General features: G+C 53.9%; 2 protein-coding genes across 3 annotated transcripts in view; one reads left to right on the plus strand and one right to left on the minus strand.

Moving 5' to 3' along the window:
• Positions 1–3,011, minus strand: part of HCN4 (hyperpolarization activated cyclic nucleotide gated potassium channel 4) — a 44,199-nt gene extending 41,188 nt beyond the window's left edge. Inside the window, exon 1 of the mRNA XM_027553168.1 lies at positions 1,998–3,011. Within this exon, the coding sequence (XP_027408969.1) occupies positions 1,998–2,788 (791 nt within the window). The 5' untranslated portion in view covers positions 2,789–3,011. The remainder of the gene's footprint in view (positions 1–1,997) is intronic.
• Positions 3,012–3,685: 674 nt separating this feature from the next.
• REC114 (REC114 meiotic recombination protein) overlaps positions 3,686–16,775 on the plus strand; it is a 184,123-nt gene continuing 171,033 nt past the window's right edge. For both annotated transcript variants that reach the window (XM_027553172.1, XM_027553173.1), the window contains exon 1: positions 3,686–4,049. In XM_027553172.1, coding sequence (XP_027408973.1) covers positions 3,783–4,049 — 267 coding nt within the window. In that variant the 5' untranslated portion in view covers positions 3,686–3,782. The remainder of the gene's footprint in view (positions 4,050–16,775) is intronic.

Genomic DNA, 16,775 nt, shown 5'->3' on the forward strand with positions numbered 1-16,775 from the left:
GGCCTGTGGTTAGTAGGAGATTCTGCAGCAAGGGGACTGCAGACAGACATGCCAAGATAGGCAGAGTTCGATCAGGAAGGCAGGGGAGGTTGGATAGATGCAGTCAGCCCGGCCCCACCCCTTCAGCATCCCGGGTAAGGGGCAACTGGGAGGGTAAAAGTCAGCTCCCAGAAGGTGCTCCATTAATGCCTGTTGTAAGCAGAAGCTAGGCATACCTGGGGTTGGTCCCTAGCAGTCTCCCATCCCAGGCAATGAGGCTGGTGGTGAGAACTCTGAACAGAGGCTTTCAGACAACAAAGCCAGCAGGGAGCCAAGCAAGGGAAGGGAGGTTGATATTGACATGGCCTACCTGCCAGCACCACCAGGGAGTTCAGAGACAGGAGGAGCCCAGGATACCACCCCCCAAGCCCCACCTTAAGGGGGAATGCAGGAGACAACAGCACCTTCCCACACCTCCCCTAGCTCAGGCTGGGATCCTCAGGCTCCAGTACTGACCTGAGGGGAGGCCACACTTTAGGAAACTGGTATAGGGAAGCAGCCACAGTTCCTCATGGGAGGGTCTCCCATCAGCTCACAAATCAGCTCATTGAGGACTGTAGCTGTTTGTTTAGTCTGTCCTCTGGATGCCCATGCCCTCTGGGAACAGGAATCTTGGATATTAGAGTTAGGTAGAGCGATCCCTCAAAATAGGAAAAGGTAGGGGCCCTCCATTCACCACCTATTTTAAGCCGTTGAGTGTTGCCTGACTGGTCATTCCTAGCATAAGAAATCTCTCTCATTGGATGGAAAACGGCTTTGCTCTCATTACAAACCTAGCTTCCCTGGAGTTTGCAAAGAGGGCTCTGCGTTGGCAAAATGTTCATTTATATTGGCAGACGAGCAGGGAAGGCAGGGAAGAGAGCTAAATAGGGGGCAGGGCCCCGAGAGAGAGAGAGAGAGAGAGAGAGAGAGAGGGAGAGAGGGAGGGAGAGAGGGAGAGAATGAATTAAACCCACCTCAAAAGAGTGAACGTTTTCGACACTCACTTCAATGCTGTGCATCAGGAAAGCCCAGGGAGGCCCCAACATCTTGATGAGGGTAGGGGCATCGCTGATTCTAACTTCAGAGAAAATCATCAATCTCTCTTTTTGCACAGTACCCCCTCAGGCCCAGAGTGGCATCTACTCTGGTGATGAGGAGGGGGCGGGGTTCCTCTCCCTGACTGGTAGTTAGACTGTTTGGGGAACCATAGCTGACCCATGAAAGACCTAGCAGATGCTGGTGCTTGGACCACTGGGGTGAGAATGGGGCACGGGGCAACTGCTCATCAGTCAGGGCACCAGGCATCTTCACTGACCACGACAAGCAAGGTCATGCTGCCCTGCTCATCTGGATGCCAGCTGCCCAGGGTGCCTGTTCCTGGCCCACTACTTGGCATGGGGGGCTGGGCTCAGGGCTAAGGTGGGTGCAGAAGGCTTTTACCCTGGACCTGAGGCCCCAGTGACCTCAGTCTCCCTGGAGCTCCTCCCCAGTTGCAGCTTCCCAGGACAACAGAAGGCAGATAATAATGCCTGGGGTCAGCGCCCAAGGAGCTGGCCCAGCTGCCAAAAGGTCAGTCTCTGTCTTCCGGGCCCTGCTCTGCAGGCTGAAAGACCTGGAGCAGCCTTGGGGATGTCCACCCCGACTCTGCAGCCCAGAAGAGGGAGGCGGGATGTGGGGCTTAAGGTGGCAGAGCCTCATCGTGGCTGCGGGCAGGGCTAGGCCAGGCTCAGAACACCTTTTCAGCTTGCCTCTAATGCGGCCGAGACCGGGAAAGGATGAGGTTGGGAGGCTGGAGCACAGAGGAAAGTTCTCAGCGCGGTGCAAGAGGAGGTCTGGGGGTGTCTCGGAGCCTCGAGGCGCCCCAAGCTCCCAGCGCGAGGAAGGAAAGTTAACTCCGGCTGAGAGGCAGGGCCGAGAAGACAAGCATGCCTGCGACCGCTCAGAGAACCCATCGGACCGTCGCCGGGGCCCCTTACCTGAAGTCGCTGTAGGGGTGGATAATCCAAAACCCGGCCGACTTAACCCTCTCCTGCTCGCGTTCTACCGCCTTCTGGCTGCCGAACATTCTCAGGGAGAATTTGTTGACCCCGGGCTGGAGCATGGCCCCGAACTGGCGCTGCATAAAGCCGGCCTGGCCCAGGCGCACCTCGGCCTCAGGGAGGATCTGGTCTCCAGCGGCCGCGCCTCCCTCCACTTTGATCGCGGTGTCCACCGAGGTCTGCTCGCAGGAGGCGGGGACCGGCTGCGGCGGCTGCTGGGGCGGCGGCGGCGGCGGCGAGGCTGCAGGTTGCGCCGAGGCGCCGGAGCGCTCGGGTTCGGCCGCCAGGCCTGGGGGCGTCCTGTCCTCACCGGGGGACGCGTCGCCCTCGGCGATGAGCCGCCGCTCCTCCGCGGAGTCATGCAGGTGCCCGTGACTGCTGCCGCCCCCCGCTCCCGCGCCGCCGCCGCCCCGGCTGCCGAGCGATGCCAGGCTCCCGCGGAAGCGCCTGCAGTCGCCGTTCGTGCTGGACTTGCCCGCGCCGCGGGCTGACCCCTCGCCGTCTGCCGCCCCGTGGGCCGCGCCCCGGGGCTCCGTGCCGCCCGCGGCAGCCGAGGGTGAAGGCGAAGGCAGCGGCCGCAGCCGGATGCTCCTGCGGCTGGGGTCCTGGCGGCCCCCAGCCCCCTCCTCCTCGGCGTCCTCTTCCTCGTCCATGATCCACGCCTTGGCCCCCACCTGCTGCGGAAGGCTGTAGAGTCGCTTGCGCATGGACGGCGGCAGCTTGTCCATGGCTCCAGGGGCCGGGGCGCGAACCGGGCCGGGGGCAGGGGCGCGGGTGCGGTGCCGCGGACCGGCTCCAGCTCCTCCCGCCGGTCAGTCCGCCCGCAGGGACGCGTCCTTCGTCGCCGGCGCCAGCCGCCTCAGGCGCCCATGCTAGGCAGGCTGTGAGCAGCGGGGAGGCTCCCTGTCCGGCTTCGGGTCCCGGGGCTCTCCGCGCTGCGCCTCCTCCCGGGACCCGCTGAGCGCGGGGACCCCGCTCTCCCTCCCTCCCTCCCTCACTCCCGCGGTCAGGGGCGCGGCGCGCGGCCGGGCTCCAGGCGCCCCGCCCCCGCGGGGAACAATGGGCGCGGGTTGAAACGGCGCTGCAGCCGCGGCGCTCGGAAAACCGCTCCGGAGCGCAGAGCGCACGGCCAGCGCTCCTCTGGGGCGTGTGTCCCGCGGGCAGGCGGGCTGTCTGTCTGTTCCGCCGCCCGGGCTTTGTGGCCAGCTGCTGCTCGCGAGCTCGCCTCGCTTCCTCTGGCCGAGCCCGGCCAGCACGTCCCGGGGCTCCCGCTGCAGCCAAGCGGAGCCCAGCGGCCCGCCGGGCTTACATCAGCGGCCGCCTCCCCCGGAGCGCCCTCCGGCAGCCCTCGGCTCCCGCGCCCCGGAATATTCATGAAGCCGCCGCAGCTCGCGGGTTGCCATAGGAGCGGCTCCCGCAGCCCGGCCTGCCTACCTGGGCTTCTTAAAGGGGCAGTGGCGCGCGGGCCAGGGGCCGGGAGGGGGGCGGAGGCGGGCCCGGCGGGGGGAGCAGGGTGGACCCTTGCCGGACCTTAGGGGCTGAGGTGAGAGACGACCTTAATCCTCAGCCCTCGAGTATCTTTCCTTGGCCTAAGGCTGGGAGCGCGCCCAAGCCCAGGGCTCGGGCTTGGGTTGCTAATTCCCCACCCCAAAATAGGGGGGTGGGGCCGGGTTTCCCGGTCTCTCCTTCTCTGAGCTCCGGGCTCGCCTCTCCCCCGCGGTTATGCTTTTCAGCTGGGTCTCCGACCCTCCTCCGGGGAGGCGGGCCGTCTGTTTGCGGAGTCCCGGGCCTTCCCGCAGCGCGCCTGGAGAGGGGGTTTCCGGGAAATGCACTGCGTCGGGGCTGCTCCCGGGGTTTTCCTGTGACACGGGCGGGGGCGAATCCCCCGCTGGTCTTTCCCCTGCGGAACCTCGCGGCGACCCGGCCAGGAGGGCGTGGGGGAAACTCCAGGAGGCACAGGGCGCGAGGGTGCGACCCAAACCCTTCGAGGTAAGACTTCGAGGAAATGCGCCTGCAGCAGTCACGGATGCGGGGTCGGATCACGCACTCCGGGGTGCTTCCGATGCGGGTTTCCGAGACTAGCTGGCTGCAGCGGGGAGCCAGCAAGCGGGCTCTCCTGGGCGACCTGGCATTCCGGGACTAGCTGTGGACCTCCTTCTCCCTGGGTTCTCCTGCAAATTGTGGCACCCCAACGCTAGGGGAGTTCCTTCTCCACCCAGGCCCCCTACCCCTGAGCAGCTGCACAGCCCCACTCCCTTTGAGTCCGCTCCCCACCCCCACCCCCAGGCCCGCCGGCGATCCAGCTGTGCAGTCTCTCCCTGCTTATCTCTCTCCGTGCAGTCTCCGGGCTTATGGACAAATCCCACTAGCTCTGCCAGAGATACAGCGGTACTCCTCTCCAGCACTCTAAGAGACACCCTGACCCCCATCCTCACAAGCCGGGCTGGCCAGACCCTCCCCCCGGGGTTGGGGGCTGCCGAGATGGCCCAGGGGTTACTTAGACCCTGTCAGGGCCAACGCGCCAGATTAGCTCAGAGATGAGATGGGAAGGGGTTGGCTGGAGAAGGCTGGAGTTCGTGTTAATGCTGAAGTGGATTCTCAGCACTGACAGGGGGAAGACAAAAAGGTCCCCCAGCCCTGCCACCTCTCTAAAGAATAACAGCAAGGTTTTCTTCAAAGAATTTTTAATTCTCATTCTTAGCCCACTTGTGACCATCTCTCGCACCCCATTCAGAGCAGAAATTTTCTGCAATCTTGCAGAAGCTTTTCTGCTCTCCACCCACTGGACTACAGGACTTCCCAGGGGGAGAGGGAATGACTAGGGTGATGACATCACTGCTTGCTGGCATTTCTACTTTTGAGCGGTTCTGAGCTGACAGTTCTCTGCACAGATGCTGGGAGGCCTAATCCCTGAATGTCCTTGGGTCTCCTTGAGGAGGAGTGTTTTTATCCAGTGGTGAGCCCTGCCTGCCCTGGTGTGCCATTTAACTCACTTCTTTGGGTATCTGTGTCAGCCAGGAGTTAGGCTGCCTTACCCCAGCTTTAGGAAGTCAACCCAAACCAGCTCCCCAGTGACCCATGGCAGGGACATCTCCTCATCTAGGAATCCCCTTCCTGACCTCCCAAATCTTGGCCATGTCCCTGCTTTGGGGTCCCATGGCCCAGGAGCTCCCATCAGCCTGACTATTGATTACACAATGCAGTCCGTGTCCCCTTCAGGACTGAGCTCCCTAGGGGGAGGACAGGTCAGACTCATCTCAGGGAACTCAGCACCAATTCAGAGTGGTGGTGGTGGTGGAGGGGGCAGAGAACAGATCCATAATATCAACTCAACACATGAGTGAGGGACCCTGGAAGTTAGTTAATGTCACTGAAGGGGCTCTGTGTAGTACATGGTGGATTCAATCAGGGTTCTGCTTCCTGGCACACTGGTGTCACAGGCTGGCCAGGAGTCAGGGCCCCTTAATTCCTCCCCATCTAGCACCTCCCCTCCCCTCAATTTAATTAATACCACCCATTCAGGACTATCTAGGACCACCCTATGGCACCCCACTCCAGTACTCTTGCCTGGAAAATCCCATGGATGGAGGAGCCTGGTAGGCTGCAGTTCATGGGGTCGCTAAGAGTCAGATACATGGTCCGACTTTTCACTTTCATGCATTGGAGAAGGAAATGGCAACCCACTCCAGTGTTCTTGCCTGGAGAATCCCAGGGACAGGGAAGCCTGGTGGGCTGCCGTCTATGGGGTTGCACAGAGTTGGACACGACTGAAGTGACTTAGCAGCAGGACCACCCTTGGGTGAAGAAATGACTGTTTATTAAAGCAGGTTCATGGAAAACCCTTGTGAAGCCTGGTCTCCTGTCTGTGAAAACTGTTATAGAGGATAGCTGTGGCATGCCAGCAATCTGAGGGAATTAGGAGGGGAGACCCAGGTCTTGCCCTTGATGGGCTCAATGTTGGGGAGAATCTACATTCATGTTCAAGAAAGAGGAGAAAACGCAAGACAGAAAAGAAGTGTGTGCTAAATCATGCCTTGACCAATGAGATTTGAGGAGGGGTACTTCACTGAGGCTTGGGGGTAGCTAGGGAGCACTTCCTGGAGGAGGTGTCAGATTTGGTGAGAGACTATGTATCCAGCGCTTTACAGCTTACACTTCATTTATTAAACCATATGAAATTTTTGTGGGCCAAATATGGTCAAAACTTTCCAGTTTCACAAAGCTCAGCCTAACATTCGTACTCCCATTTGCAACCCAGAAAACTAAAGCACAGAGACTTAAGTGACTTGCTAAACATCCCACAGCAAGAATATGATGGAACTGGAGCCCCACCTAGGGCTCTACAGGTCAGCCTCTTCTCTGCTGACCAGGTGACTCACACAGATGGGGTGGGGGCAGGCCCAGGTACAGGAGGGAGAGGCAGTTCTGAGTCTAGTGTGGCTAAAGCAGAGAGCAAGTGAAGAATGGAGCCCCCACGTCTGTAGTCTCCCCCCTGCTTCACTCAGGTCTCACACACTCTCCTTTCCAGCACTGCCTAGAAAGCCTGACATCTGCTCTGCACTGATCTGGTAACATAATACACAAGATCTGGGGACCCCAGCAAGGGGAAGGCCCTACTCTGGACTGAAATAAGGAGGAGATCTGTGACTCTCCGCTGCAGTGGAGAACTGAGTACCTCTGGGAAACAGATGTGTACCCTGCCAGGCTGCAGGGGGCCTGGGTATTCCCGGAATGCAAATCCAGAAAAGATGTGGGTCCAAGAAAGCATGGGCTGGGGAGAATAGACTTCCTTCCCTGGGGGGAATGCTGAATATCAGAAGACCTGCTGGTGATAGGGTGGGGATATAGCTGACTATTACATACCAATCTCAGATCACTGCCACAGCAGTGGCAATCTGCATGGGCAGAGGGGAATGGAAAATTCCGGAAGTTTATTTGCTCACGGTCTGAGGGCATTGCTCTTGCTTAAAGGGGCAAGTCTGGGATAGGGCAGTGGCTCCCACACTGTGTAATGCCAAGGTTTTGGCCAGTTCTGCTTGAAATTTAACCAGAAAAAGAGAGAACAATGTAGGATTTTTAGGGTAAGGTTGCCAACGTCCTTTCTTAGAAAGCTGTCTTTATCCTACTGTTATATCCTTGTTGCATCTTCTGTGTTAAAATGCCCTTTTATGAAATCATAGTGCTGAGAGAGGGTATTTTTCATGTCCTTGGCTAAATAAAAAGTTGGCATAGGATTTTGTGTTTGTTCCCCGGAATCATTTTTGAAATGTTATTCGTCTGTGGATTCCAAAAGTCTGGGAGCCCCTGCTATAAACAATAGAGCGTGAGACCGGAAAACAGAAGCTGTGGAATGAAAGACTGTCATTTACTGCCCTGTACTCCTCAGTCTTCCTTGTGTGTAAGATGGGTTTAATGATCTGTACCACCTGGGACTTCCCTGGTGGTTCAGTGGTTAAGACTCTGCACTTCCACGGCAGAGGGCACAGGTTCAGTGTCTGGTCAGGGAATTACGATCCTGCATGCTGCATGGCATGGCCAAAAAGGAGGGAAAAAAATGATGTGACTCTCCTAAATTATTTTGAAGACTACATAAGAAAACAAATGCAGTGGGCATGGCTTCTCAAGTGTGGTCTGTTCTTAATAAACACTGAGTGATGGAATGTTGAATGAAACCTGTGTTAGCCAACAGAGGGGGAGACACTTGGCCTTTGGAATTCAATTTAGGTCATCTTAAAAATTGCTATTGGGATGAAAGGGATGTCTTGCTATACAGATTGCTTTTTCCGAATTCTCCATCCTTGATATATCCTGGCCAGGTGTCCAGAAGGCAGGCTTCCTTCTCTCTGGGGTAGGCACTTTTTTAAGTGGGATCAGAGGGAACTGACTCAGAGGTCACACCCTTGAGCCAGTGCTCGAGACCATGCCCCCAATACATGTACAACTTCATCTTTCTGTTTATCATAGATACCATTCTGCCTGTGCCCCTTCTGCTCTCCTCTGAAGCAGGTCTGCACTGTGGGCTGGATCAGAGATGTATCCACTTCCTACTGAGAGTCCTGATCTGGGGACTAGGCCCCCAAGAACCCATATATTCCTTCAGGTTTCCTATCTTCAGGCTTCCTGATAAAGAAATGGGAAGGGGTTGGGCGGGGGGATAGGACACACAGGGAGCTGGCCAATAGGTTGTACATGTATGGAGAGAACAAGTCAATCACTCAGTCTTGACCAAGCCCTTGGGTGTCCACCCCTGACCACAGCCACAACATGGATGGAGGCCAAGAAGGCAGAAAGATTCTCTAGCTTAGGCAGTTCCTAGTCTGGTTGAAGCAGAGAAAGGCTATCACCCCCAGAGGTTTGCAATCAAGGATCAGAGTAAGTGGTTCAGAAGCTCAGAGCAATGGTGCTCCTGAGCATGTATGGTCCAGGTAGGCTTCCTGGAGGAGGTGGAAAGTAAACCAAGTTTTCTAGTAGGATTTTCTACTGGTGTATTTCCCCTAAGAAAGGGGGAAATAGTATGTGGAGCAGCCTGGTAGGGGTGAGGCCTCTCTCAGTGGGGTAAACGAGGCAGGGCTAAAGATCTAGTTTAAGGGGTCACTACCTGTTATCCTAAGCTTGTCTTAGAAGAAAGTCTGCTGTCCCCATAGAAAAAGGGTATTAGTCCTTCCAATCCCCTCTTCCCAACAACCTCCCCCAGGAGCCCCCATGCCCACCCTTTCTCAGTGATGTTAAGGCACTAGTGAAAGATAGCCTCCTGCCAAGTTCAACTTCATATTGGCCTTGCCAACTGCTTTCTTCTCTACTCTGCCTGCTTTCTGTAGGATCTGGGAGTGTGGACTATTCAATTGTCCTCTTCTCCACCCCCGCCTCTGTGCAGGACACCACCTGGGAGTGCCCGGTGCCCAGCTGAGCCCAGAGGCCTTTCATCTGCAGGCCAGCCCCAGCTCCTTATCCTGCACTCCCAGCTGTTCCCCCAGTACTCTGCCAGAGCCCTGGCCGGGACACCAGGCCCCTCTGCTCCCAGGGAGGCAGAAGAAAGATGTGCTGACAGCTCAGCCAGGCCTGGACTGTGTCTCTGTGTCCTGCTGGGGCTCCAGGGCGTCTGGGCCACCTGGACTCAGAGCCAGGCTGGAAAGTGAGGCATTTGGGGTGGGGGGAGGCCCCCGAGGTGCCGGCGGAGCCGAGCTGCCAAGAAGTAAGTACTAGAGACTCCTCTGCCCTATGTCTGGAATTCACAATCTATCAGGGCTGAAGTGAGTTTAGACAGGAGCCATGGGGGTGGTTTCAGCAGCCCGGGCAGGAGGTGTCAGGGAGGGAAGGAAGAGACAGGATGGCCTGGGAGAGGGGGAAGAGTATGGGCAAATGGGGAAAGATGGAAGGGGTAGTGAGGAGAGCTGGGAAGGTGGCGCTCACCCGGGAACATGAGGTGGCCCAGGGAGTGGGCCCATCGCCCCCCACAAGCACTGGGCTCCCCACTGCCAAGCTCTGCTCGTGCCGTCCTCCCTGACATGCCCTCTATCCCCTCCCCATGCCTCTGCATGTTCTCCTCCCAATTTCACGTCACTCCTTTCATTTGTTCGGTCACCCGCCGGTTTATTTATCTAGCCCAATGTAGAGAACTTCCTACGTGATGCTAGAAGGTCCAGCGCCTGAACTCCAGGCACCTCAGCTGTGGAAGGAATAAGACAGATACAGAAACTCCCACCTGGAAGCCAGGGACGGGGGTCATGTGATGTGGACAAGTGGCTGGAGAGCAGAGGAAGGAGGGGGAAGGGCATAGAGGAGGGGAACAGGGCAGGCAGTCAGGTTTGAATTGGTCTCTGAAGAAGGCATGTGTGGTTTGGAAGAGTGGAGGCAGAGTGGTGGGCGCACCAGGCACTGGACCCAGTGCACTGGGCTGGGTCTGGAAGACCTCAGCCCTGGCGTCGGGGAGCAGTGAGCAGCCACGGTGGGTTCATTCTGGAGGCAAACGGAAGCGACTGGAACCAGTTCAAGACAAGCCAGGACTTTGGGTGTGACCTTCAAGTTGTGCCTGGGAGCCCAGCCGTGTGCTCAGCTCTGCAGTGAGGGAATGAGAAAAGAATCAGACACAGTCTTTGCTCTTGGAAGCTCATAGTGGGATTGCAGAGACTGAAGGAAAACCACAAAACCATTTAGTCATCTTCCCAGAGACAGAGTCATGGACCCCCCTCCCACCCCTGGGTGCGGGGAATGTGCCACAGCCAGGGCCAGGAGGCTGGTGGGGAGATCTGCTCTCCAGCTTCCTGCAAAGCACATCTTTTGTATGAGCCCCACGGCCCAACCTCCCTCCCACAAACCCTGCACATCAGGATAACCTGCTATTACATGAGCCTTCTGCTGGACGCCTTCCAGGGAGAGACAGTTCCGCTGTGTAATGAAAGCTGTGCCCCACAGACTACCCTGCAGGGTCTAGAGCGGAGTCAGAGTCAGGGAGAGGGTGATGGAGACTGTGACAGAGACTGATGGGGGCTATCATAGACACTGTGAGAAGACTACGACAGAGACTATGACAGCGGCTGTGACTGGGGTTGTGACAGAGGCTGTAATAGAGACTATGACAGCGGCCGTGACAGAGACTATGACAAAAGGTGTAATAGAGACTATGACGGGCTGTGACAGGGGCTATGACATAAAGTGTAATAGAGACTGACAGAGGTATGACACAAGATGTAATAGAGACAATGACAGGGCTGTGACAGAGACTATGACACAAGGTGTAGTAGAGACAATGACAGGGCTGTGACAGAGGCTATGACACAAGGGGTAATAGAGACTATGACAGGGCTGTGACAGAGGCTACGACACAAGGTGTAGTAGAGACTATGACAGGGCTGTGACAGAGACTATGACACAAGGTGTAATAGAGACTATGACAGGGCTGTGACAGAGGCTATGACACAAGATGTAATAGAGACAATGACAGGGCTGTGACAGAGGCTATGACACAAGGTGTAGAAGGGACAATGACAGGGCTGTGACAGAGGCTATGACACAAGGTGTAGTAGGGACAATGACAGGGCTGTGACAGAGACTACGACACAAGGCGTAGTAGAGACTATGACAGGGCTGTGACAGAGACTATGACACAAAGTGTAATAGAGACAATGACAGGGCTGTGACAGAGGCTATGACACAAGGTGTAATAGAGACTATGACAGGGCTGTGACAGAGACTATGACACAAGGTGTAGTAGAGACTATGACAGGGCTGTGACAGAGACTACGACACAAGGTGTAATAGAGACAATGACAGAGGCTGTGACAGAGGCTATGACACAAGGTGTAATAGAGATTATGAAGGGACTGTGACAGGGGCTATGACAGAAGCTGTGACAGAGACTGATGGGGCTGTGACAGAAACTATGACAAAGGCTGTAATAGAGACTGTGGCAGGGCTGTGACAGGAGCTGTGACAGAGACTATGACCAAGTCTATGATAGGAGTTGTGCCAGGACCTGTGATAGAGACTTTGTGACAGGGACTTTGATGGGCTGTGCAAGGGCTGTCACAGAGGCTGTGACAGAAGTTGGACAGGGATTGTAATGGGCTGTGTCAGAGGCTGTGACAGAGGCAGTAACAGAGGCCCTGACAAGGGACTGTAACAGGAGCTATGAGAGAGGCTGTGATAGAGATTGCGTCGGGGCTGTGATAGACACTGTAACGGAAACTATGACGGAGGCTGTGAGGCTGACAGGAACTATGACAGATGCTGTGGTAGAGGCTGTGACAGGACTGTGATGGAGACTGTGTCAAAGGCTGTGACACCGTGACAGATGTTGTGACAGGGTCTGACACAGGAACTGTGACAGGGACTGGGCCGGGGCTGAGACGGAAGTGTGACTAAGTCTGGAGCCACAGTCAGAGTTGGGACAACAGTTCCTGGAGCCCAGGCCCACACTCCCACGGCCGACGGCGCAGTTGGCGGTGACAGCAGCAACACTGCAAACACACAGGCCCAGCCAGGCCCGGGCGTCTGTGGAGCCGCCGACAGGCTGAAGCTGCCACAGGAAGAGCGCGAGAGGGAGGTGAGCCAGGCCGATTTCCACCAACTCTTCTGAGCATTCCTGTTCGTCCTTCCAGGGGCAAGTTTCTGGGTTGCAGTTTCCTTACTACGCCTGCCTTGGGGAGAGTCAGATCACAGGGTGAGACAGGGGATAATGTGGACTGACCGCTGGGCCCTGCGAGACTTCGAGTTAGTGCAAGGGGTCCCTGAATCTCCATGGCCTCTCCAGGCACAGCCTGCTGACTGAATAAGAAATGTGCCTTCCATGGATATGAACAACCATTTCTCCCGTGTGTGGGTGCTAGTGTGATGAGTAAAACAGAAATGTGTTTTAAAGCATAACTGAATTCATAGTCATGATAACTAACATTTAAGGAGTGCCAGGCGCTGCGCCAAATACTTAGCATGGATTAGCTTGTGTAATCCTTGCTAGATCCCTGCCAGGTAAGGTGAATTATCCCCATTTTACAGATGATTAAACTGAGGCTGGAGAGGATGACTGAGTTGCCCACATTCCCATGGATGGAGGAAGAGCCAGGGTTTGCAGGCAGTTACGTCTGACCCAGTCTCTTACCCTCGCCTACCACTGCCAGTGTTCTCCATTGCAGCTGTTCCCGTGTCAGATATATTTTGAGGTTTCAAAGTCAGAATTTTTTTTCAGTGAAAAAGAGGCCCCTGTACTCCAACTGGACCTACTGGGAAGCATTCCTCCAGTCCATGGGCATTTCGGGGACTCATCTCCTCTCTGCCACTCCTTGTGACGGTGGTTTAGTCGCTAAGTCATGTCCAACAATTGTGACTCCATGCACTGCAGACCATCAGGCTCCTCTGTCCCTGAGATTTCTCAGGCAAGAATACTGGAGTGGCTTGCCATTTTCTTCTCTAGGGGATCTTCCTGAACCAGGAATTGAACCCAGGTCTGCAGCATTGCAGGGGATTGGTGATGAGCAGGACATGATTTTCTGCTCAAGGAGAGCACAGAATAACGCTTCCCAGGCTGTGGTGGTCATTGCAGCTCTTGGTCAGGCTCTCACTGACCAACGTGGGTCATACATTTCTAGACAAGGAGTCACTGTCCTGTCTTGCTGTGCTAACTCTGCAGTCTGTTCTGATGGCCCCTTGTCTCAACACCCTTCTGGAGTCATGTTCAGAAGGGAATTCTCGGCCAGGTCCCTTGAGAATACAGATCTTTTCACAGAGACCACCCTACTCTGCTGTCCTTGAGGGATGGATCACAGACCGCCCCCAGCCCGAGGTCAGGGGTGGTGACATGGCTAGTCCCTTTTGCTTCTCCCGGACCACTGCATCTCTACCATCCATAACACTCTACCCGCCTGCTCCTCTGAAGCTTGCAAGCCGCAAGCTCTCATGGCTGTCACCAGGGTCATTCCCACCTGGCTTCCTACCCACCTGGAGAGGGCTCCACATGAACCATGGCCCTGACTCTGGATGTTCAGAGCCCTTCTCAATTTCAGTCACCCACTCCATGCTATCACTTAGCACTGCTCCACCTTCTGCAATCTGAAGTTCAGGCTCCCCGGTCTGACCTCAGCCTCCGCTCCTTCCACCTTCTCTGGATCTTCCCTTTACACCTGCTCTTTGATGGTACAGTGAGCTCTGTCCACATCCCACGTGAAGGAAGCCTCATCCCTTCCTTCCCCAGCTTTGACTTCAAGACCCACCAACCACCTCAGCCTTCACCTCCAGTGCCCTCTGCTCTCTTGTTCCAGCCTCACAATCTTTTTTGATTGTCAAATTGGAAACACCAGCCCTGGGTCAGTGCAGCCACCCACCTTCTCTGAGGTTCTGGGCTACAGCAGCCCTGCCAAGATGGCCAGGGAAAAAGCCCCACAGCCACCCAACTTTGTTCTTGCTCAAGTTCATTGTCTAGTTGCCTCAGTTCGATGCGCCTGGCAACCCCATTGTGTTTTCCTATCTGCCTTGTCTTCATCCATCAGTTACTAGTTCCCCACAGTGTTCAACCTCTTCCTGCAGGATCCTTCCCACCCACATTTAAACCTAAGCACATCTTTTCTTTCCAAAAAAGGTCCTCCCTGAACTCCACTGTCACTTTCTGTCCTGTCCCTAATCTTCTTAAAGGGTGATCTTCACTTGCCTTCCTTTCTCAACTGCCACTCATGCCAGGCAAGTTTGGCCTTGGAGTACAAAATTAAGCAGGGCAAAGGCTAACAGAGTTTGGTCAAGAGAATGTGCATTGGTCATAGCAAACATTCTTTTCCAACAACATAAGAGATGACTCTACACATGGACATCACCAAATGGTCAATACTGAAATCAGATTGATTATATTCTTTGTAGCCAAAGATGGAGAAGCTCTATACAGCCAGCAAAACCAAGACTTGGATCTGGCAGTAGCTCAGATCATGAGCTCCATATTGCAAAATTCAGGCATAAATTGAAGAAAGTAGGAAAAACCACTAGGCTATTCAGGTAGACCTAAGCCAAATCCCTTACGTCTATATAGTGGAGGTGATGAATAGATTCAGGGGATTAGATCTGGTAGACAGAATGCCTGAAGAGCTATGGACGGAGATTCATAACATTGTACAGGAGGCAGTGACCAAAATTATTCCAAAGAGAAATAAATGCAAGAAGGCAAAGTGGTTGTCTGAGGAAGCTTTACAAATTGCTGAGGGAAGAAGAGAAGCAAAAGGGAAGGGAGAAAGGGAAAGATATACCCATCTGAATGCAGAGTTCCGGAGAATAGCAAGAGACTAGAGGTCTCTTCAATAAAATTGGAGATATCAAGGAAGAATTTCATGCAAGGATGTGCACAATAAAGAACAGAAGTGGTAAGGACCTAAGAGAAGCAGAAGAGATTAAGAAGAGGTGGCAAGAATGCACAAAAGAACTATACGAAAAAGATCTTAATGACCTGGATAACCACAATGGTGTGGTCACTTACCTAGAGCCAGACATCCTGGAATATGAAGTCAAATGAGGCTTAAGAAGTATCACTACGAACAAGCCTAGTGGAAGTGATAGAATTCTAGCTGAGGTATTTCCAATCCTAAAAAGTGCTGTTAGAGTGTTGCACTCAATATGCCAGAAAATTTGGAAACCTCAGCAGTGGCCACAGGGCTGGAAAAGGTCAGTTTTTATTCCAATCCCAAAGAAGAGCAATGCCAAAGAATGTTCGAACTACCATACAATTGTGCTCATTTCACATGCTAGCAAAGTAATGCTCAAAATCTTTCAAACTAGGCTTCAGCAGTTAACGAACCGAGAACTTCCACATGTACAAGCTGGGTTTCAAAGAGGCAGAGGAACCAGAGATCAAATTGCCAACATCCCCTGGATCATAGAGGAAGCAAAGGAATTTCAGATAAGCATCTACTTCTGCTTCATTGACTATACTAAAGCCTTTGACTGTGTGGATCATGAGAAACTGTGGAAAATTCTTAAAGAGATGGAAATACCAGACCACCTTACGTGTCTCCTGAAAAACCTGAATGCAGGCCAAAAAGTAACAGTTAGAACCTTACATGGAACAACTGACTGGTTCCAAACTGGGAAAGGAGTGTGTTGCTGCTGCTGCTAAGTCCCTTCAGTTGTGTCCGACTCTGTGCGACCCCATAGACGGCAGCCCACCAAGCTCCCCCATCCCTGGGATTCTCCAGACAAGAACACTGGAGTGGGTTGCCATTTCCTTCTCCAATGCATGAAAGTGAAAAGTGAAAGTGAAGTCGCTCAGTCAAGTCCGACCCTCAGCGACCCCATAGCCTGCAGCCTACCAGGCTCCTCCATCCATGGGATTTTCCAGGCAAGAGTCCTGGAGTGGGGTGCCATTGCCTTCTCCAAAGGAGTATGTTAAAGCTGTGTATTGTCACCCTGCTTATTTAACTTCTATGTGGACTGCATCATGAGAAATGCTGGGCTGGATGAAGCACAAGCTAGAATCAAGATTCCTGGGAGAAATATCAACAACCTCAGATAGACCGATGACACTACCCTAAAGGCAGAAAGTGAAGAGAAACTAAAGAGCCTCTTGATGAAGATGAAAGAGAAGAGTGAAAAAGCTGGCTTAAAACTCAACATTCAAAAACACTAAGATCATGGCATCTGGTCCCATCACTTCATGGCAAATAGAAGGGGAAAAAGTGGAAGCAGTGACAAATTTTATTTGCTTGTGCTCCAAAATCACTGCAACCTCGAAATTAAAAGGCGCTTGTTCCTTGGAAGGAAAGCTATGACAAACCTAGACGCATATGAAAAAGCAGAGACGTCTCTTGGCTGATAAAGGTCCATATAGTCAAAGCTATGGTTTTTCCAGCAGTCATGTACAGATGTGAGAGTTGGAGAACTGAAGAATTGATACTTTTGATTTGTGGTGCTGGAGAAGACTCTTGAGAGTCCCTTGGGCTGCAAGAAAATCAAACCAGTTAGTCCTAAAGGAAATCAACCCTGAGTATTCATTAGGAGGACTGATGCTGAAGCTCCAATATTTGGCCACCTGATATGAAGAGCTGACTCATTAGAAAAGACCCTGATGCTGGGAAAGATTGAGGGCAGGAGGAGAAGGGAGTGATAGAGGATGAGCTGGTTAGAAAACATCACCGACTCAATGGATGTGAAGTTTTGCAAACTCCAGGAGATAGTGAGGGACTGGGGAGCCTGACATGCTGCAGTCAACGGGGTCACAAAGAGTCAGAAAGGACTGAGCGACTCAACAAC

The sequence above is a fragment of the Bos indicus x Bos taurus genome, chromosome 10, assembly GCF_003369695.1.
Source record: "Bos indicus x Bos taurus breed Angus x Brahman F1 hybrid chromosome 10, Bos_hybrid_MaternalHap_v2.0, whole genome shotgun sequence".
Taxonomy (NCBI): Eukaryota; Metazoa; Chordata; class Mammalia; order Artiodactyla; family Bovidae; genus Bos; species Bos indicus x Bos taurus.